Source organism: Natrix helvetica, assembly GCF_964273705.1.
Source record: "Natrix helvetica genome assembly, chromosome: 2".
In the NCBI taxonomy this organism is placed as follows: Eukaryota; Metazoa; Chordata; class Lepidosauria; order Squamata; family Natricidae; genus Natrix; species Natrix helvetica.
Genome location: NC_138552.1, coordinates 22636078 through 22658146, shown reverse-complemented (window position 1 = coordinate 22658146; position 22069 = coordinate 22636078). Strand labels below are relative to the sequence as shown.

Sequence of the window (22069 nt, the reverse complement as noted above, 5' to 3'; positions counted from 1 at the left end):
CTCTTCTCTTCTCAGGAAGGACCTCTTCCACATTGCCAAGGTTTGATGGTATCAGAGCTGCAGTCTGCAGGCAATATAATGCAGAGACAGGCTGACAGAGTGAGATACAGTGCCACACACAGAGGCTGGCACCAAGTAAACGAATTCATTGCCTCACTTTGCATCTAGTTCTTAAAAGCAGGAAATGCTTCAGACCAACATCATGAACTCATTATTATACAGAGAGACTCAAAGCAGCCTTAATCATGCAGCATCTAAAAATAATAATGTTGGACCCAGAGTGTGCCTGGTCAGCCTTGAGTTCATATTTAGAGCTCTCCGAGATGAACTGAACTCCCATTTATGATGACAAGACCATCAGAAAAGATGTGTAATGTTCCATTAGCACAAGAGAGAGAGAGAGAGAGAGCAGCGTTTAAGATTTTTTTCTGACTGGCTGGTCAGTTACAGTAAAGTTAAGAGCTGAGAAAGTTGAATGATGGCCAAAACAACATTAGCCTTACTAGCTGCAATACATTTTTGGGAAGAGAACACAAGAGCCTGGGCATTTAAATGGTCAATTAACAAATATCAGTATTAGCAGCAACCAATTGCTATTATCAGTTTTCACATTATGAGGTCTCAATTCATCCATTCACATCTCTAACCCCAATACATTTTTCAGGAAAAAATGCCTTATGCGTTTTTCATTTACTTTGAGATTTAAATTGCTTCCTTCAGAGCAATTCTGGATGTACTGGGTTGTCTTACGATCAGTGGCATTTGGATATTTGGGGCATAATAAACATTGCAATAAAATAAGATTAGTGAACTACATAGATAGGCAAACATTCAGCCAGCTTTTGCATGGCACTTTAGGAAGATGCAACTTCTAAAATATCTAAGTTTCCTTTCCCTTTTCCCTCTTTCCCACACTTCCCCTCCTTCTCCACCCCTCCTCTCCCCTTCCCTTTCCCACATGAATACATTTCTATGCCTCTGACTCATATGACACTAGATTGCTTACAATTTATAAAGCTAATACACACCCATACAATAAAACAATTCACAATCTAATTATTCTACCTCCTGCTATGCAATTGCTTTCTTGCCTGCCACACTAGCCATGCTTTCTTTCAGCTTGGCAAATAGGGTTTCTTATCAGAAGGACCCTGAAAAAAAGATTCTACAGTAATTGCAAATAACTTTAATAACTTCAAACGCAAAGGTTAAGGCTTTGTGCTATTATTCTAATTTCTTAATTTAAAGGATTGCTCTTATAGAAGATTTTACAGTAGATTCCTAGTAATGTCACCACAGAACTAGACCTCTTAATTCTTAGGAGGAGTAGAGCAAACTTTTCATTTTATTCTTTCAGTTCAGGCCAGTACATTTACACATTTTGAAAGCAAAACTCACTTGCCCTAACATTAGCAGATCTGAAGACAAGAGCCAGCATGCTTGCCACTGCTTAAAAGGAAACAAACCATTTGGGGTCAATTTGCAACAGGGGTTCCAGTGTTGAAAATGCCCTATTTATCCCAGAGAAATCAAAGGAGGGTCTTTTTCTTTCTTTCTATGTTTAACTTTTCCAAAGCCTATTCAGCCTCTGTTCACAATTTCCACCGAGGAAAATGTTAAATGGCTAGGCTCCAAGCTAATCTCCAGTGGCCTCATTCCTAGAATATATCAACTATCTTTCCCAAATAATATATTTAAGTTGCAATATTGTGTGAGGGAGACCAATTTAAACCACGTGGTGATTGTATTTTGTTAGAATCTCAAAGTACAAAAAGAAAAAAAAGACTCTCCCCCGAGTCTTAGAAACCTAGAGCTAGATTTAGCCCTCTGATTCGCTGTGTTCAGTTCAAATCCTCATTTTAATTTGATGTGATTCAAGCAAATCTCTATTTAATCTTAGATGGGCAAGCTGTCCCACCTATGTACGAAATAAGAGATTTTGGAGGATGTTCCAAATCCTATCACTGGATTATCGTAAGAGATAGGATCTAACACCATTTTGGAGAGTGGATGTGTTTGAAAATAATAAACAGCAAAAGAAGGCAGTGAACCTGGCCAGCAGTTTTGTGCAGATCTGTGCATTTGAGATTTTAAGCCTTCCCATTTTTTTTACATCTTCCCATTTTTCTTTAAACTCCCTTGAAAAACTGGCAGGAAAATCATGCTCTACAGTTTTCTAGTTTACTTCTGAAGTCCAACATAATAATTTTCAAGGCTTCTGAAAGCTGAAACGTAGGTTGCGGCTTGTTAGTTGCGAAGTTGTGTCTGACTCATTGCGACCCCATGGACAATGTTCCTATCCTCTACCATTCCCCGGAGTCCATTTAAGCTCACACTGACTGCCTCAATGATTCCATCCAGCCACCCCGTTCTCTGTCGTCCCCTTCTTCTTTTTCCGTCAATCTTTCCCAGCATTAGGGTTTTCTCCAGTGAGTCCTTCCTTCTCATTAGGTGGCCAAAATATTTGAGTTTCATCTTCAGGATCTGGCCTTCTAAAGAGCAGCCAGGGTTGATCTCTAGAACTGACCGGTTTGATCGCCTTGCAGTCCAAGGGACTCGCAGGAGTCTTTTCCAGCAGCAGAGTTCAAAGGCCTCAATTCTTTGGTGCTCAGCCTTTCTTATGGTCCAACTTTCATAGCCATCCATTGCAACTGGGAAAACCAGTTTTGGGGTTGGGGCTACAGATAGTCTATCCCTGGACTATGAGAGTTGTTTGCTAGGCTGAGAAGTTACACTAAGCTATATAAGGTAATGGTTTAATATGAGACATTAGCAGCTTCCTGTTTTTAGTGTTCTTATGCTTCCCAGTCTGATACTTTCTCTTTCCCACTTTAATAAGGGAAACAAATATTTCAGTTATGATGGAAATGAGTATCCATATAGGGATCATGGATATATCAGCTCTGTGGTATGGCTGGTATCAAATGGCTGCTCTGAAATTAAGCCAGGCATAACTGCATTATGTTCTGGGCAGAGAAGTGTTTATACTATAGTGTTTATACTACAGAGAAGTGTTTATACTATATTTTGAACCGTATTTTGGTGCTGGAGGATGCATTCTATTTTGTTCCAAGACTTATTCCTAAATGACATATTGAGAACTGCCATTCTGTGCAGCCACATTTGGTTGGCGTCACCTAGGTTCAGAAGCTAAAGTGGAGATGAATTTGGTGAACACTTGAAGTGGGGAAGCTGTCAGGAAATCCCAGGACTATAGGATAAAGTTGCTCTTGCCTCACAGTCAGGAGGTTGTGAGTTCGAGGTAGGTAGAGGCAGATGTAGGGTCTCCTGCTTGGGCAGGGAGTTGGACTAGATGACCTGCAAGGTCGCTTCCAACTCTGTTAAAGTGGACAATCAAAAATTGACTTGTGGCCAAGGATCTGGGGGAAAAATTGCAACAGGTTAAGGAGCAAATAAAAGGCTTGTTTTCTTTCAATGGAAGAACCGTTAGAGAGCCTTTTATTTGCTCCCTTACCTGTTGCAATCTCCCCCCCCCCAAATCCTTGGCCACCAGTCAATTTTTGATTTTCCCTATAGTCCTGGGATTTCCTGACAGCTTCCCCTCTTCAAGTGTTCACCAAATCCATCTCCGCTTTCGCTTCTTTCTGAACCCGGGCGCCGCCAACCAAACGGGGCCGCCTCAGCCAAGAACCTCCTTGCACAAAAGGCAGAATAAAAACAACGACCCCATAATTAGGAATGGGCGTGGGCTTCCGCGATTCAGAGTCGGGCGGGCGCTTAAAAGGGACCGCGACTCTCCTTCTCTCGTCGGGCTGCCCCCCACCCCGCCCCTTTCACAGCACACCAGCGGGAGGGAGGAGAGGGAGGGTGACACGGTCCAGGCCCTGCTCTAGTGCGCAGGCTCGGCTTTCGGCGCAAGATGGCGACGGCGGATAAACAGAAACATGAGCACGGGCGGGTGAAGATCGGGCACTACATCCTGGGGGACACGCTGGGCGTGGGCACCTTCGGCAAAGTCAAGGGTGAGCGCTGGAAAGGGACAGCCGAGAAGCGGGGAGGGCGGCGGCGGCGGCGGCAGCAGCAGCGGGAGTAGAGATCGGACTGCCGGCCGGCGTCCCCCCCCCTCCCCTGCGTTCAAGGGGCGGCGGTGGTGAAGGTGAAGAGCCGGGCTGGCTGCGTCCTTTCTCACCCGCGGGGGTCCCGAGGAGGGAAGCGCCCCCGCCTCCTCATTTTTTTCCTTCCTGGGGGAAGGGGTCGTTTAGCATGAAGAGAGGGTCTCCATGGGATTGCACCCTCCTGCCCCCGTTTTGCAAAAAAAAAAAACCCTTCCCTTTTTTAAGGGCGGAAAGAGGTGATCTGATGTCTCCATTGCACTGGAGCATCCTTCAATCCAGATCAGTTCATCTATCTGTTTAATCTCTGCCTGCCTGCCTGTCATCTTGGTGGGGTTGCACATCCACCAGCCTAGGAAAACCCTTTCCTTCCCCTTTCCCCCCCTACTTTTGGCTGGAGTACTTTTAACTCTGCTCCGTTAAGGAGCTTTCCAGGAAGCGGCCTGAGGGACCTCATCGGCTTCCCTGTTTTTTCCTTTTGCTTTCCTCCCCCCCCCCCCCCAAAAAAAAAGCCCAGCCCCGAGGCCGGGGTTCGGGTTCTTGCAATCTGACCGGAAACCGCGACCTTTCAAAGGGCTTCTTCGCTGCCTGGAACCGCAAACGTGTTTTCTATGTTCTATGACCCCCTGCCTGCTTTTTTTAATTTTTATTTTATTTTATTTTTGCATGGGAGCCGCACAGAGTTTTTGCTCCCTTAAGCGCTGGATTGCCGTGCAGGCAATGGCAGCCTTCGGGGGATGCAAGGGACGGGACTAGTGGAGGAAAGAGGGAGCAAAAGTAGCGTCAGGATCCAAGTCCGCTTTTAGACTCTCCCAGTTGCTGTTATACCCCCCCCCCTCCGCCCTCCCAATTTTGTTCTTCCTGCTGGGCTGAGTTCCGTATTATTGCCCCATCTAGTTTCAGCCAGTTCAGTGCTGCATCCTCTTGCTTGTTCTCTTCTACTGAGATCTCTGTTGTAGACAATGAGTTAAAATGAGGAGGTAGGAACAACAATAAAGGTGTCTGAGATGGAAATCAGTCTCCTTGGGACACTTTCGAGGAGTTGTTCAAATTCTCTTTAAAAAAAAAAGAATGTTTTGCCTGGAAATTAAGATGCGTGTTTATGTGTATGTGCATTTCTACTTCATTCTCGTCAAAATTTTAATTTTTAAATGGCATTAATTTAGATTTTTTGATTTGATTTGATTTTATTAAATTTATAAACCGCTCCCTCTCCCCGAAGGGACTCGGGGCGGTGTACAGTCAAAAGTTAAAAGTTAAAACATCATATATATACATATTATTAAGTGCTGAAGGAAGAGACAGTGTTTCTTCCAAAATAATAAATATGAAGTCACTGTTGAAAGCATGCTAAAAGGACAGATTTGCTTGATACAGAAACTTAAAGGGACTTTGCTGAAATATTAGTCATAGGTGTTCACTGAAAGATGCAAATATTTTAAATCTTGTAATAAAATCCAAAGGCATTTCTGTAGATCAGCAAGGGACGTTGGTTTTGTATGCTTGATGAGGCATGTTTTATTTACAAAAATATCTTGCCTTTCTACAATTATATGTTTTGATAATACAGTAAATAATCCAACTTCACAATATAGTTGGGACACATTGAAAGAATAACAGGGTGTTTAATGTTATCCTTGAAATGTTAAGAATTTGCTTGTCTTCTAAATTCTGAAATTGGTAGCTATGTCTTCTTTGAGAGCATATTCCTCACTTGTTGCATCAAGATAGATAAAGTCCAAGAAATCATCAATAACTTAGATCTTACTGAGTTAGCACACTCATACAAAGGTGTCTATGCTAATATATATGGAATTGCAGTGTTTCCACCTGTGAATCAAGGACAGAGGAGCATTTTGAAGGAGAATACTGTAATCATTTCATTCTCTTTTCATTCTGTAAGCATTTATGGTATGTTCTTCTTTTCATATTTTGGAAATTCGGCTTTTGATTTTCAGCTGTATTGTTCTTTGGGTTGAATTAATTCATTATGTGTTGTAATTGTGATGTGTGGTATTGTGCTTGTCCAAAACATCATATGGAGAATATGTTGCTTTAAAAGTATAAGCTCTGTGTGGAATTGCTCAGCTGCAGTATAGGTGAGCCATAACAAAAATAATGCACGTTTTGTACCTGACCCCAGGGAGTCCGGCTGCATTTTAAAACTAAGTACCGTACCATTTAGATCCTCAAGGCTGTTTACATTATAGGAGCAATCTTGGAATTATTAGAACATCAGTAATTCTGGAAAATTCCTGTCCTCAGGGGTGGTATGAAAAAGCTTTATTAAATGCAAATGGTTAAATTGTGTACTCTTTTAAGCTTTATCTGCAAAATTGTCATAATTATTTGATGGCTAATATTTAACAATATTTGCTGTTTCACAGCAGATTATCTAGGCACTATCGGAGGTTAGACTAATAGGAAAAATCCTTTCGAAAAGAGTCTGATTTTGTAGAAACAGTATAACAGCCAATTAAAATGCTGCCATTCTTTCAAAAAGAGATAAAGTGATAGACAGATCTTTTGAAATGATTCTTGGGCTTTCAGTCCAATACCAATTTTCACACAATCCTCCAGAAATTCCTTGCTATTGCTAAATTGCATTGAATTTCCCAAAAAGTAATTATATATTTATTCTTTAATCAGCTTAATTCATGCACATGGCCATATTCTTTAATTGGGTTTTGACTGAGGATTGGCTGGTTTTCTAATCCATCAGATACTCGTCTGCTCATTAGAACACACCAGACAAAAGAATTGGCCAGTTCTTCCCTTTGCTTAATTTGGGCCCAAATGCTAAGACTGAAGGGTACTCTAATAAATTGTAATGCTAATAGACTAGAACATTTATGACAGCCAGTAGTAAAAAGTAAGGATTGTATTCTGGTGTACCTTCTAAAGTAATTTTTAAGCTTACCAAACTAAAGATAGGTGCAGCATCTGAGTTCATCTCCATTTTCTCCTTTTCTTTCTTATTCAACACATCGAAGCGATTTATATGCATGTCAGGTTGCTAGTTGCTATAGTACGCTTTACTTAGCTTAGCCAACAAGGTCAAGCCTTACAGCTTGCTTCTTCTGTGCTCCTTTACTAGAAAGTCTCCCAGAGCTAAAACAGAGGTATCCATTTGTGTTCCCAGTATATGTGTATGAGCTTTGCTTGATCGGATTGCTTTTGTAGTGCTATTAATAAGACAGTTAATTGGCAGACCTGCTCAAAAGCAAGATAAGAACAGCATCTGCAATGTAGCTGTCTATTTTTTTTTTGTTAAGTAGAATATGCTACCGGATTAACTAAAATCTCAGTTGAGAAATTGACTCTGTTCCAGCAGTTGCTATCTGGGCAGTGTTCAGAAATATTGTAGGCATATGTTGTTATTCTTAACTGCTATTGTAGACAGGATTTTTGAATTGGATGAATCACTAGATGCAAGATCAAAGTGCCAGCTTCTAATGCTTTTCCAACGTCTATGACTAATGCTAACAAAGGGGAAAACTGATAACTATGTCAGGACAAGTTCTCCATAGCTTCATATGTAGAAGTCACTGTGTGTAATGTCTTTAAATTGCTATAAAACATTTATATGTTGTCTCTTTTAACAGCATGCTGGAACATTTTGATATTTGGATGTAGCAGCTTTGAAGTTCGAATGATAGTACAAGGATTTGGACAAAAGACATTTGATTATATTCCCCCCCCCCTTCTCTCTCTCCAAACATACACGCATACACACACACACACACACACACACACACTCACTCACTCACATGCACATCTTTTTTAGGGAATTACAACTGAACTGCCATTGAATGAAGTATATTTTGTGTTTTGTAATATAAGCTCCTTCCCACAATACTTGTCATGAAAATAGTTTGAGTTGCCTTTATATTTCACATTGAGCCCTGATTTTGTCAAAGATAGCTCTGTAAATTCTTGAGTGCTTTGGAAATGGTCCTAGATCTTAAGAAACATAGGGCAAGCATGTACCTGACAGATTTTGACTAACATAACGCCATGCCTCAATATTGTGTTGAACTGCCTTTATTTCTGTTTATAAGCAAGTGGAATCTTGCTCTCATCTCAGCTTGTGGTTCAGTATTTCTGAAAACAGAAATGTAGTCTTTGTGCTTAAAAAAATGAATTTTTGCCCTTATTTCCAGGTGAATTACCTCAATCGGAAATGATTAACTTGAAGCCTCTGGATAATCCGGGACCTGACAGGAATTCACTTGTCCCATCTTTATCCTGGTATAATCCAGCTATGGTGAACATCCCATCCCCTTCCCCAATTTCATTTCTAACAAAAAGAATCAATACACAAGGGGATTCACAGCTTATTATGCCTATTGAAGTAAATATTTTCTTCCATGAACTTATTGACATGTTCATATGGGAGTGTATATGCTGTGTTCTTGAAAAAAATTCAAGATTCTTCATACCTGTAAATTGGATTGCTTGACTTCTAGATGGAAGGCCATCTACTTCTGTCTTATATCTGGTGTGGCAGTAATTTGCTGGGGAGTGGAGTATGTGCCCAATGTATTCTGAGATGTTCACATGTAGCATAATACAGTACAGTGTTTTTTAAGCTTGGCAAATTTAGGATGTGTGGACTTCAATTCCCAGAATTACCCAAACACGCTGAGGAAGTTAAAGTCCACACATCATAAAACCAAATCTGAAAAACACTGATTTAATGTGTATTTCCATGCAAGTAAGTCCCATTATGCATGGAAACAGACGCCTACAGTCCTTAGAGGTGTTTTTTCCCCAAAATATTTGAAATTATGAAATAAGATTAGAAATTACTGGGATGGGAAAAAATATTAATTATTTTTATTGCCTTTATTTGTCACTCAATTTTTTACAGGAAAATTTATATAAGGAAAAAGCAAGGCAGTGCATGGTTTGTGTCATGTAATTGCTTTTGGAAAAGTTTGTGTTGCTTTTCTATAGTAAGATTGAGAGAAATGATAATTACTTTTTATACTGTCCAGTCTATGGCAATTATGCTGTGTGTCTTTGCTGCTAGATTTAAAGGTCCTTTTTTTTAGATTGATCAAGACTCAAGAGAGAAACAAAACTATTGGAACTCAGACAGATGTTTTTTTATATCTCCCTATAAGAGGTTGGGGAGATATTTTATTTTGTGAAAAGGAACATAAACATGATATGTGAATGCTTCCTATGTTCTTTTCTATTGCTGTTTCTATATTATATTACTACTATGATTATTACATCATACTAGTACTATTCAATTACTACTATTTTATTGCTTTATTATAATGATCTATATATGATCTTCTATACCAGGGGTGTCAAACTCAATTTCATTGAGGGTTGCATCAGGGGGACAGGGGGGCATGGCCAGGGTGGGTGTGGCCATCTCAACATCACTCGTGTTGGGCTTCTGTGGTGGCCCGAGTGCTCTGCCTGCGAAAACGGGCTCCCAAGCTCCGTTTCAGGTGTGATTGTAACAAATGCATCTGTTACTTTAAATGATAGAGAGATGCAATTGGTTGCTGTTACCTCAAGCAGCCATAAGAGGGAGCCGGAATGACTGTTAGCTCTCTGTTTGTTAGATGCTGATCGGTGTATTGTGAGGTGCTGTGGTTTGCTATTGTTAGCTCTTTTGTGTGTTAGACTGATTATTTGATAACTGACTGACTGAACCATGTATGACTTGGACTGTAAACTCAACTCTGAATACCTCTGTATTTCCACATAGTAACCTACTATATTTTATACTATTCAGTGTCCCTGTATGCTGGTTTGTGCGTGTTCTTCCATACCACTCTCATTACACTTCTCTGAACAGTCGCTCTCCTAACGGGGAGCTTACTTACTTAACAGCCTCCTGCAATCTTCTGCCAGCAAAAACTGAGCTCAGGAGGGCCTCATGGTGCTCTCCCGAGCTCTGTTTTCGCTGGCAGAGGCACTGCGGGCCAGATCCTTCACTGTTTCCAGGGCAACCCCACAGGCCAGATCTAAGCACCCTGCGGGCCAGATCCGGCCCCTGGGCCTTGAGTTTGACACCCCTGCTCTATACTATTACAAGTGTGCATCATTTCTTTCTTAAGCCTGCTCTGTCTTAAATCCCCTGTCTCTGAGATTTCTTCTTTTTCTGTTGATGGACAGCATGTAGAGCTCTTGAACCCCCCCCCCCAATTATTTTTCCTCTTTTGGACCACCCACGCCTGAAGGAAAAACAACTTCTGTCACTTGGCTACTGTACTCTGTTTGCTAGTGGCTGCAGAGTTCCAAAATGCATGTCTCTTCCCATATACTTGTGTTAAGGTTGCAGCTTTATCTGCCATGCTGACCCTGGAGAGAAGGCTCAAATGGGAAGTCAAAAAGGCAGCACAGGGACCTGCAATTTTGCTAAGCAGCTTATCTTCCACGTACAGGGAGCTCTTATGTGTAAACATGGCACATTCTGTGGATTTCTGCTTAAGGAATTACTTTAAGTGGACTAAACACCTTTAGAAAGACAATCATAATCTTATTTGAAGGAATGTGGCTTGATGCTCTCTAAATTTTGCTGGACAGCAGCTTCCGGGAACTCACCAACATGGCCAAAGTTGCAAGATGTGGAAAATTCAGCAAAATGTAGAAGTTCACATATTCTTCATAAAACATCTAATTAGCTAATCTGATTGATTGATTGCCAGGTGTCAATTTTTTTTAAATAGGTTGGACTGTATATTTTCTGTTCATAAGAGTGCAAGATCTATTTTTAGCAAGACACTTGACTGGAATTCGTGTTTTGTATATCTTAACTTAGATTCCATCTAGACTTTGTTGTAAAAAACAATATTTGTGCTCTAACATTGCTGTTTTTTCTTTTGTCCCTTCTACAAAGCTTTTAAACTTTTGTTGAAACGTTCCTTTGTAATGCAGGACATATACCAGGCTAAACATATTCTCAGCTTTCTTGTTGTGTTTTATGGGGTGTGACAAGTTAAGGATAATGGGAACTCAGTACAATAATATAACATTCCTTCCTTATTTAAAATTAATTAATATGTGCCTAAGACAGGCAGCGGTCATTCTGTCTACAAAATCTAAAATCTGTTTGGGCTTAGCATATTTTAATGGAGATTTAGTGTGTTCAGAACCACTTCGTTTGTACTTGCAATGTTTGATCATTTGTAAACATTGGACTATTCATGCTTATAAACAATTGATCAGCTGTGATAAGAGATATACCCAGCAGAGAGGAAACTTTTGATGAACAGAAAGATACCTCCTTTTTTTAAATTATCATTGTATTCCTAATGGCCTAACTTGAGATCAAGGAAGCTACCTAAACTTAAGAATGTATTTGTATTATTTATGATTATTTAAAGTGTACATGTGCTACTCAGGTGGCTCTAGAGGAAGAATTATTACTACAGTGAATTTTGATGAACATTATTAGTGAAATAGAATGATACAGTAACTATGGAGAAGTAGCATTTTCTAATCTCATTCATTGGGACAAGATGATCCTTCAAGAACAGCATAGGGAGTCCTTGACATACAACCACAGCTTATAATTTCCATTGCTAAGCATTGCAGTTGTTAAGTGATTTTATGACCTTTTTTTGCCATGGGTGTTAAGCAAATCACTTCTGCTATTAAATGAATAGAAGAGAAAAGTAGGACAGGACCTTGGAGGTCTTCTAATCCAACCCCTGCTCAGGCAAGAAACCCTACACCATTTCAGACAAATGGTTGTCCAATCTCTTCTTAAAAACTTCCTGTGTTGGAGCATTTTCAACTTCTGGAGGCAAGCTGTTCCACTGATTAATTGTTCTAACTGTCAGCAAATTTCTTCTTAGTTCTAGGTTGCTTCTCTGCTTGATTAGCTTCCACCCATTGCTTCTTGTCCTGCCTTCAGGTGCTTTGGAGAATAGCTTGACACCCTCTTCTTTGTGATAGCCTCTGAGATATTGGAACACTGCTATCATGTCTCCTCTAGTCTGTCTTTTCATCAGACTAGACATACCCAATTCCAGCAGCCTCCAGTCCCCTAATCATCTTTTTTGCTCTTCTCTGCATGAATCATACAGTCATTAAGCAAATCCTGCTTTTCCCATTGAGTTTGGTTTTTGGAAGTTAACTGTGGAAGTTGAAAATGGTGATCCAATGATGCGGGATGCGCAACCATTATATCCATGCTGGTATGTGCATTAAATAACCTCCTGGTTTCCAACCATCTGAATTTTGATCATGTAACCAGTCATGTGAAGTCCAGTCATAAGTTGCTTATACTGTACAATGGTAACTTTGAATGGTCAATGAATGAATGGTTGCTAATTGAGGACTACCTGTATAGGAAAGCTTTATGCTGATTCTGAAAGTCACTCTTTTGCAGTCCCTAAAACATTCTCAGAATTTTGTACGGTAATAAGGTGGTTGAATATCGAATTCATGGTTTTCTGCCATCTTAAGGCAGGTATAATAGCAATAGCACTTAGACTTATATACCGCTTCACAGTGCTTTACAGCCCTCTCTAAGCGGTTTACAGAGTCAGCCTATTGCCTCCAACAATATGGGTCCTCATTTTACCCACCTCGGAAGGATGGAAGGATGAGTCAACCTTGAGCCTGGTGAGATTCGATCTGCCAAACTGCTGGCAGCTGGTGATCAGCAGAAGAAGCCTGCTGTACTGTGCTCTAACTACTGCACCACCGCGGCTCATTACTATAGCAATAAAGAGTTTTTAAAATGCAAAGACCTCTTGTTTGCTCCCACCCCAAATTGGCAAAAATAGGCAATTCAGGCTCTGTCAATTCATTGTCACATACATTTCTATCATCCCTTTGTCCATTGCGGGTTTACACTTTCCAAAGTATTACGTGTACAAAGGTTAGAGTGAATAAGAGTTTTGTTTCTTGTCTTGTTTTGTGCTGAAAGTCTTAATGAGAGAAGGACTTCTGCCTCCCTTCTGACTTTCCCATACAAGTGTTGTAGAAATACTTGAACTGTGCTTTGAGCTTCTTGATTTCAGATGCTGAGATGCAGAAAATATTAGTGCATTTTGAGTCACTCCTTTTGGAAGTGCCTGATCACCAACCAAAGGTTTTTATTTTAATTGTTGTTGTTATTAAATCTGCTGATAGACTTGATTGGGGTGTGTGGTTTTGTTTTGTTTTCTGCAATCTTTGAAAAATGGTGCAATAAAGCTTAATGACTTTGTCTTTGAAAAACTGTGAGGCAATTGCCAATGGCAAAAAGAGGAGGATTTCATTGCAAATGACCAAAAGCAACCTGAGTAGAGAAAGGTAATTTTTTTTCTTTATTAGGAAAGAAAAATATTCATTTCAAATTCATTACCGTAGGCCCATTGTGAAGGTCCTTGTATTTAAGTTGCAGCTTTAATCACTCATGTCACCAAGACCTATCTATTCATTATTGATGTGTATCATGCCCCATTATGGTTACTTGCTGTATACAGTCCTTTGGTATTATTTTAAAATGGAAATAATTCGCACTGTTGATTGCAGAACACGCCGTTCTCAATTCTGTCTTTGCAGGCCTACCTGATCATGCTATTTGAAAGTTCGGTTGAAAATGTGGAAATTGAACAATCTGTTATTTTTCTCAAAGTAAAAAAAATGCACCACTCACCAAGAAAATAGGCCTATTAAACCTGTATCTGTTGTTGTAAGAGGAAAAGAAAAACAGATGGAAATTTCAGCTCTATCTTATCTGGTGATATGGTCGTGTTCTGATCATATGCCCTGTAAGCCTTGGAGGCTGAAAATAATAATATATTTGTTTTAATTAAGGCAGAAGAACTTATAGTCTTTTCTGAAATTTTAGGGTGACCTTTCCCTTTTAACGGGGAATTATTTGGGAAAAGAGCCTTCCTTTTAAGGAGAACTTCTCCCTTTATCTTCTCCCTCTTTTCTTTTCTCTCTCTTTTTTTTAGGTAGGTGACAGGATTACAAGTTAGAAAAGAAAAAAAGGAAAAGTCTTTTAATAAAGGGTGATATGATTAAAAGCTAGAATAGATAATAGAAATAAGAGAAGGGGGAATATCAATGTACACATTTTTTATATAATAAAATGAAAGCAATGATAAGAGAAAACGTGGAATAACTGAACAATGATAGATTGCAATCTAAGACAAATGTGCATTATTTACTAGAAATATATAAGTTGATTGTATGTAATAATTCTGATTAACATTGTCAGTTTTATTTGTATTAGAATGTATGACACCCAGATGTCACACTTGTTCACATATTGATTTGATACATTTATAAAAAATAAAAAAAACTTCAGGAAAAAAGGAAAACTTAAAATGGTCTTTAGGTGTAACATCTATCTAACGCCATTCACATCTCTGATATAAAAACTAAGTACATATGACTTGGTCTGGACAATAATAAGAATAAGGTAAGACTGTAAAATTGAGCTTTTGTTTGATTTTTTTGAAGGATTACAGCAAGGAGGCTTCATTTCTCTTTGAAATATTCTTGTCCTAACAGGTATCTCTCCAGGTAGAAATATATAGCCTTAGACTAAACTTGCAGGCTTGCTATTTTCTTTGTTTCAGCAAGTTTTCCATTATTTTGGCAGATCTCTCATTTTCATAGATAACCCCATTTTTATTCTTTAGGAGTTCCTGAGACATACTGCTCAAGGGCAGTGACATCTATTTGTGCATTACTGTACTTGTAGGAGACTGGATTTTTTTTTAAAGTCAAGGAGTTGCAGTTTAGAGTTCTTGAGAACTGAGCAGTTCAAAGACGTATTCAGTGAAGTTTTGATTCATCTTTCCGTGTTATGTCACACTGTTTATAAAAATTATAATTCCGAATATCTGTATGTGATCTGAATATTGCAAGTTATGTGGGTATGTGAGATTCTTAACGTCTATATTGCTTGTTTCAGCTTCCCACCGGTAGATAGATTCATTAATAGTACATTGTTAAAAAGCGTACATGAATCAAATACGGAATATTTATTGCATGCATAGATTATGTAAATATACACAAGTAGTCTTCGACTTAACGATCACAATTGAGACCAAAATTTCTGCTGCTAAGCGAGACAATTGTTAAGTGAGTACAAACATTGTACAAACATTTCTTGGCACACTTGTTAGCTGAATCACTGCAGTTGTTAAGTTAGATGGTTGTAAAGTGAATTTGGCTTCCTCGTTGACTTTGCTTGTCAGAAGATGATCAGATGACTCCAGGACGGGGGTGAAATCTACTTACCTTCGTTACTGGTTCGCAAATGTGAGCGTGTGCAGGAAATCCTGCTTTCTAGCCAATATAAATCACATGTCACAGCTGATTGTTGAAAATACCAATTTGCCTGGTAGCTTTTTTTACTACTGGTTCGGGCAAACTGGTCTGAACCGGTAGAATTTCACCCCTGCTCTAGGATATCCCAACCATCATAAAGACATGCCAATTGCCACACATCCAAATTTTGGTCATGGCCACGTGAAAAAATGTTCATAAGTCCCTTTTTTCTTGATATGTCACGTGATGTGATCGAGTTTGACACCAGTGGAATAGACAATCAAGAGTAAAGGATAGGGAGAAATAGAAAAAAAATGGACTCATCTTTTCCATAAAAGAAAATAAAGAGTCCGTAAGCTAATCAGATAGGTGAGATAAAAAATAACTCAGAAATCCTAAGATGGCTTGTTGGAACACTGAGGTGAATAATGATTAAAGGAAGGTTTATCTGTTACATTTTTATTCCTATTCTGCTTCCTAACACGATGGAGCAAATGATGATAATCTGATTACTTTGGATTTTGTAGACAGAACTGTCAATTAATGAATCCAATGCTGCTCTCTCTCCTCTCCTAGTAAAGTATTCAGTGGACTAACATTGCCAGAAGGTACTTTTTTTTCTTAAAATAATTTCATCGCTTGCAAAACAGTCTCAGAACACAAAACAGAATTGGGATCCTCAGAATTTCAAGAGTGCCAAGTGGGTAGTGTTCCATAGGGAAGGTGCAGCAACAGAAAAGACATACCCTGTTTCCCTGAAAATAAGACCTCCCTGGATAATAAGCTCAGTCGGGCTTTTGAGAGCATGCACTTAAAATAAGCCCTCCCCTATAATATTTAAACACATATGCAGCCAGTCCCTGCCATTTCCAAGGGGGAAGGGGGAGAACATGCCCTCCCACCCCCACATGCACCTGCCATCCACACGGAATGGCCACTCAGAGGCTGTTCCTGCAAACCTAGCTACCACGCTCCTTTCCTTGGCGGCAGGCCCAGCAAAGCTAGGGCAGGCAAGAGTGTGCTAGAAACAAAGACAGACTTTCCAGCCCTCTCTGGATCACTTGATCCGCAGGCCAAGGTTAAGGGGCCTCCTGTACCTCAAAAATAATAAGACCTCCCCGAAAATAAGGCTAATCGCTTATAAAATAAGACCCTGTCTTATTTTGGGGGGAAACACGGTACTTCCTGGATCCTACTGATAATACTGTGTCACAGAAGAGACTTGGAGCATACCAACATGCAGTCCCATAACTAACCATGGTGTGTGCCACCAGCTTTAAAGGTGACAAAGCAGCATTTTGAATTGAACCCAGAAACGTGCTGAGAGCCAATGAAGCTATGTACGAGTGGCATTACACGGAAGTACCAAGGTGTACAATCTATGAATTTTTGAGCATCTAACAGCTTTCAGTGCTTTTTAAGGGCTGTCCTGTGCAGAGTGGGACATAGGAATCCAATGGAGAAATGACCAAGGCATGACTTATCACAATAGAGCCTGGTGGTCCAGGATTAAGCACATAAAATGGATTTGTTCAAAAGCCTTTCTGCCTGTGGCTCCTGTTTATTTCTCAAGTAGGAGCTGTGAGTCTACAAAGATTTCCAAATTATGCACCAACTCTGTCTGGGTGAAGGTTAACTCATCCATGTGTAGTGAAAAAGTTCTAGATCTGGGGAACCCTAAATCACAGTCAGTCTTATTCGGGTTGATCTGTTATTCCCATTCAGGCACTCAGACAACCGCAATACACAATCTTTGGCCCATAACTTGGATAGTTCAAAACAGAGAAACGTATTTCAGTATTGTCAGCATAGTAAAGGTACTTAGCCCTTTCTAATAAATTACCTCACCCAGCAGTTTCATATAAACGTTAAATTGCTATTTGGGGACCTGTGGGAACCTGAGGCTCCTGCAAAACAAAGGTCATGGGAAAATGCCACCCCACCCCAGAATCAGCCCTACAGAGCAGGGGTGTCAAACTCAAGGCCCATGAACCGCATCCAGCCCACAGGGTGCATAGATTTGGCCCGCGATAAATATCAAAGGACTGGCCCATGGTGCCTCTGTCCGCTCTAATAGGCTGCACAGAGGTGTGCCCCCCCCACCATTTTTGGCTGGGAGAGTGCTGTAGGGAGACATGGGGTGGAAAATGGGCCAAGGGGAGGCACCTGGGGCCTCCATGTAGCTTGTTTTTGGCCAGGAGAATGCTGCAGGGGGGCGTGGAGGCTGTAAATGGGCCATGTGGAGCTGCCCAGGGCCTCTGCATGGCGCATTTTTGGCCGGGAGAGTGCTGCAGGAAGACTGGATTAATTATGTGGCCTTAAGTACCTGATCATGAACCATGAAAATCTACTTTTCAGTTCAGATGAGTTGTATGATCAAGGAGGGCTAGTACACCAACCCCGTTCCAAATCCGCCGTAGGTTATTTACAGGCACAAGCAATGCTGTCTCAACACTGTAACCCAGCCTGAAACCTGACTCAAAAGTGTCTCCATCGTTTATTTTCTTCAAGAGCTGCAAAACACACATCTTCTCAAGAACCTTCCTTAAACACACTGGCCCAAAATTTCCACAGAGAACTCTTAAGGCTATCAGGAGTGATCTGTTCCTGACAACGGGCAGATGACGAGTCTCTTACAACGCATCACTACCTTGAGACAAAAACCAAGTTTGAGAATTGGGGAAGTACGAGGCAAGGAATTAAAAATAGCAGGCTTGCAAGCTTCTGTTACTATAGTCAACATTAACAAAAGTAATTTGAGTCCTTTGGTGGGATTGATTGGACACCATTCTTGCAAGTCATAACTCTGTTCCATTCTTTTCCTTGTGTCCCGTCCCCCCCCATCATCCCAATGAAATGTGAATTAGGGACGTGTCTGCCCAATTCACTTGCACCTATTTTTTTGTTTTGCACTTAAGCCATACAGTATCTTTTCACTTGTCGCTTGGTAACGGACATGGATACATCTCTATCAAGGTCATTTTTTCTAAATCATTTATACATTCAGCCTAGCAAGAACTAATGTCTCTCTCCTAGCAGCCATTTTTAAAGACCGCTTACAAGTTCAGACAGACCTGGGGACAGAACTTTTCCTTTTTTTCCCACCAGACCATGCTGATCTGGTCATGCAAAGAATGGTCCTTCAGATTTCCAGAACAGGATTTGGTTTGTGGATGTGAAATATTCTACCCCTAAAAATGGCATATTTTGCTCACAATATTCTCTCAGAATCCTACATCTGCTCACTCTGCCAAATAACATTCTCTGGATAAAGATGAATTCTCTCTTGACTTCTGATGACTATACGAGTGTGCCCATGTTATTTTCTTGACAAAATAGTATGTGGGAAAGACTTTGAGCTGTGTCATAAAACATTGTTGCAAAATCGTAATGTAGATTCTTTGAGCTTATTGTCCCAGTGTAACCACCGAGGTCTATAAATAAAAGTTCCTGCCTTTGTGTATTGTATGAATTCAGCCAATTTTTTTCCCCTTATTCACTGACCCCTGGCTCAGCAAATAGTGACTTTATGCAGCGTGCATTTGTTAATATTTGTTTTATCTTCCTTGCAGTTGGCAAACATGAACTGACGGGGCACAAAGTTGCAGTGAAGATTTTGAATAGACAGAAAATTCGTAGTCTTGACGTTGTGGGGAAAATCCGTAGAGAGATTCAGAACCTGAAACTTTTTCGGCATCCGCATATAATTAAACTGTAAGTTGCTTTCAGAATAGAAGTTCTCTTATTTGGGGTGTTTCTCCTTCAATGAATAACACAAATGTAGCCCTGTTTTTCAGGTACAGTCCTGTTTGCTTACTGTGGTATAAATCACTAATGGTAGACCACCATTTATAATTTGGATAGAGTTGGGAAACTGATGACTTCAGTGTCAACTAAAGGATTATTGGTAGCCATCCCAGTAATGAAAAGTGAATAGTGACTCCTCAGTGCCCGGGAAGTGATGAATTTGGTGGCAACAAGGAAAGGAAGGCATGAAATATTTCTACCTAATAAGAGATAGGATTCCTTTTGCCAAAATGTGAGATTACAAACTCCGCCCCTTGCTTAAAGTAGAGGCTTAATGGTATGTACTAATTGCCTCAGGAGCCTCAAGCCAGTGTTTTGCCTGATGAGAAAATGCAGTGATTGTTATCTGAGTAAAGGAAAGGTTATCCTTTGTGGTTAGAGAACAAAGGTCTTTAGCAATGCAGCGGTTGAGTTATTGCAGAAGCTTCTCCTAGTCATCTTGTTTTTCTCACCTATTATGGGATTTGGTCCTTAGAATAGCAGTTGAACAATTGAAGGGTAGATAGTAGTGGACAGCAGACATATATCTACTATCAGTGGAGAAAGTAAGGAAGAAGAGATGGGTCACCTAATAGCTATATGTATTTTTTATTTATTTGTATCCCAATTGTATTATTTTTTACAAATAACTCAATGCGATGAAGAATAGAATAGAGTAGAATAGAATAGAATAGAATAGAATAGAATTCTTTATTGGCCAAGTGTGATTGGACATACAAGGAATTTGTTTTTGGTGCATATGCTCTCAGTGTACATAAAAAGAAAAGATACATTCGTCAAAAATCATAAGGTACAACACTTAATGATAGGGTACAAATAAGCAATCAAATCATACTAGGAAACAATCAATATAAATAGTAATGATACAAGCAACAAAGTTACAGTCATAAGTGGGAGGAGATGGGTGATAGGAACGATGAGAAGATTAATAGTAATGGAGACTTAGTAAATAGTTTGACAGTGTTGACTGTCAACAACAACACACCATTCTCCAATTTGCTTTCCAGCAACAACCCTGTGAGGTGGGTTGCGCTGAAAGAGAGTGACTCACCCAAAGTCACCCAGCTGGCTTTCATGGCTAAGGCGGGACTTGAACTCATGGTCTTCCACGTGTGACAGTTTGCTGGTTATCCTAATAAGTACAGTTATACAGTGACCTTAAATAGGCTTGTATGGATTCTCCCTTTCTTGTGAAATTGGGTTTTTAAATATACTCAACTGATCAAATTTCATGTCAAGCAGCATCAATGAATTGTCTTATTGTTATCAGCTTTATGATAAAATTTAATAATAGGGAGAGGACTGTTTGAGTCTAATGGAAATCCTTTTCTAGGATGTTTTTACTGAATTGCTTTAAGTTAGGCTGCTATGGCAATTGCTGTAAAAATGTTACCATATGTGATATGACAATGAATTCATGGGAGCATGAAGGAATTTTTTACTTTTTTCTTTCGCACAATGCTTTTGGTAGTGCTGATACAAAGGGAATAATCCTGTTTTAACTCAAGTCTTGCTTCTAGCTGAGTGTGTATGCGATTGGGCTACTCAGCTATGTGTAGTTTTTCAAGACCTGTTTAATTTCATATACTGAATATATTGTATATTAGAAAATTAATTAAATGTGTCTCTCAGATATCAGGTTATCAGTACACCGTCTGACATTTTTATGGTGATGGAATACGTTTCAGGAGGAGAACTATTTGATTATATCTGTAAAAATGGAAAGGTAAGGAAATCCAATTTCTCCAAAAGTGTCAGCTTTTCATTTTGAAGCCTTTCATTGTTCTCTTACACAGAGTTAGTACAATTAAGCCCCCAGAATCTTTGTAAAAAAAATGTGCCCATAATACATCACCTGTTTATGTGGGTGTTGGTCTTTTCTCTATATATAATATGAACAAAATCCCAATTGCATAGTTCGTAGGAGCAAACAAGTAAATTCTTCCTTCTTCCTTGCAAAACATTTAGGCAATAAACTGCCACACTCTTCTAAACTTGTCATAAATTAGCAAGTACTGCTTTCTATTATTTTGAATCTGGACACCCACAAAAGCTGAACTGAAACTTTAAAATGTTTCTAGAGACAGTCATTTCTTAAAATTATCCCTCTGAAGCCAGCTCCTCCTGGCATGCATGGCACAGCTCCATCAGCTTTGCGTTCTTGGTTTTACTTTCTCCAAATTTGCATCAAAAGGTGCCACCGCTAATTTAAAGGAAAGCACACATACACATAGACACATGTATATACAGGTAATCCTTGAGATACAGTCAGTCATTTAGTGACTATTCAGAGTTACAGTGGCACTGAACAAGCAGGGAGACTTACGCCTGGTCTTTGATATTGTGGCCATTACCACATCCTTATAGTCATTTGATTACCATTTGGGTACTTGGCAATTAGTTTGTAATTATTATGATTGCAGTAGCCTGTGGTCATGCGATTTTGACCAGCTTCCCATAAGAAAGCCAGTGGGAAGCCAGCAGGAGGTAACTGGTTGTTCTGGCTTCTATTGCTTTTTCTCCAGAGAAGCCATTGGGTTAACATGGGGATCCTTGTACTCCATAGTGCCTGCCCACTGTACCACCTGCATTCTGCAGCACCTGTCTGCACTCCATAGCGCTTGCCCATGGCACCTGCTCACCCATGCTACGTTGCGCCTGACTGCACCCTGTAGTGCCCCACCAACAGCATATGCCTGCCAGTACATATTCTGTAGCACCAATGGTGGGTTCCGGATCCCGTTCCAACAGGTACGGTTGGAACAGGCTCGGCGTCACCCACATGGAAGCATGCGGTGTGCCTTTGTGTTGTAGCTCCAAATGATGCTTCGGCAAGCCTCCGCGATGCTCCAGCTGCTCAGTGGAGCGTCGCACAGGCGCTATACGTGCCATGTGCGGAAGCGCCAAAAGCTGTAAAACACGGTAAGGAGCTCGGGCGG

The 22069-nt window shown here is 40.1% G+C and overlaps 1 protein-coding gene across 1 annotated transcript in view; it reads left to right on the top strand.

Annotated features, from left to right (window-relative positions):
- Window positions 1–3867: 3867 nt before the first annotated feature.
- The window catches only part of PRKAA1 (protein kinase AMP-activated catalytic subunit alpha 1), a 34253-nt gene continuing 16051 nt past the window's right edge, over window positions 3868–22069 (top strand). The window contains exons 1-3 of the mRNA XM_081942689.1: window positions 3868–3983; window positions 18896–19037; window positions 20763–20856. Of these exons, the coding sequence (XP_081798815.1) occupies window positions 3881–3983; window positions 18896–19037; window positions 20763–20856 (339 nt within the window). The 5' untranslated portion in view covers window positions 3868–3880. The remainder of the gene's footprint in view (window positions 3984–18895; window positions 19038–20762; window positions 20857–22069) is intronic.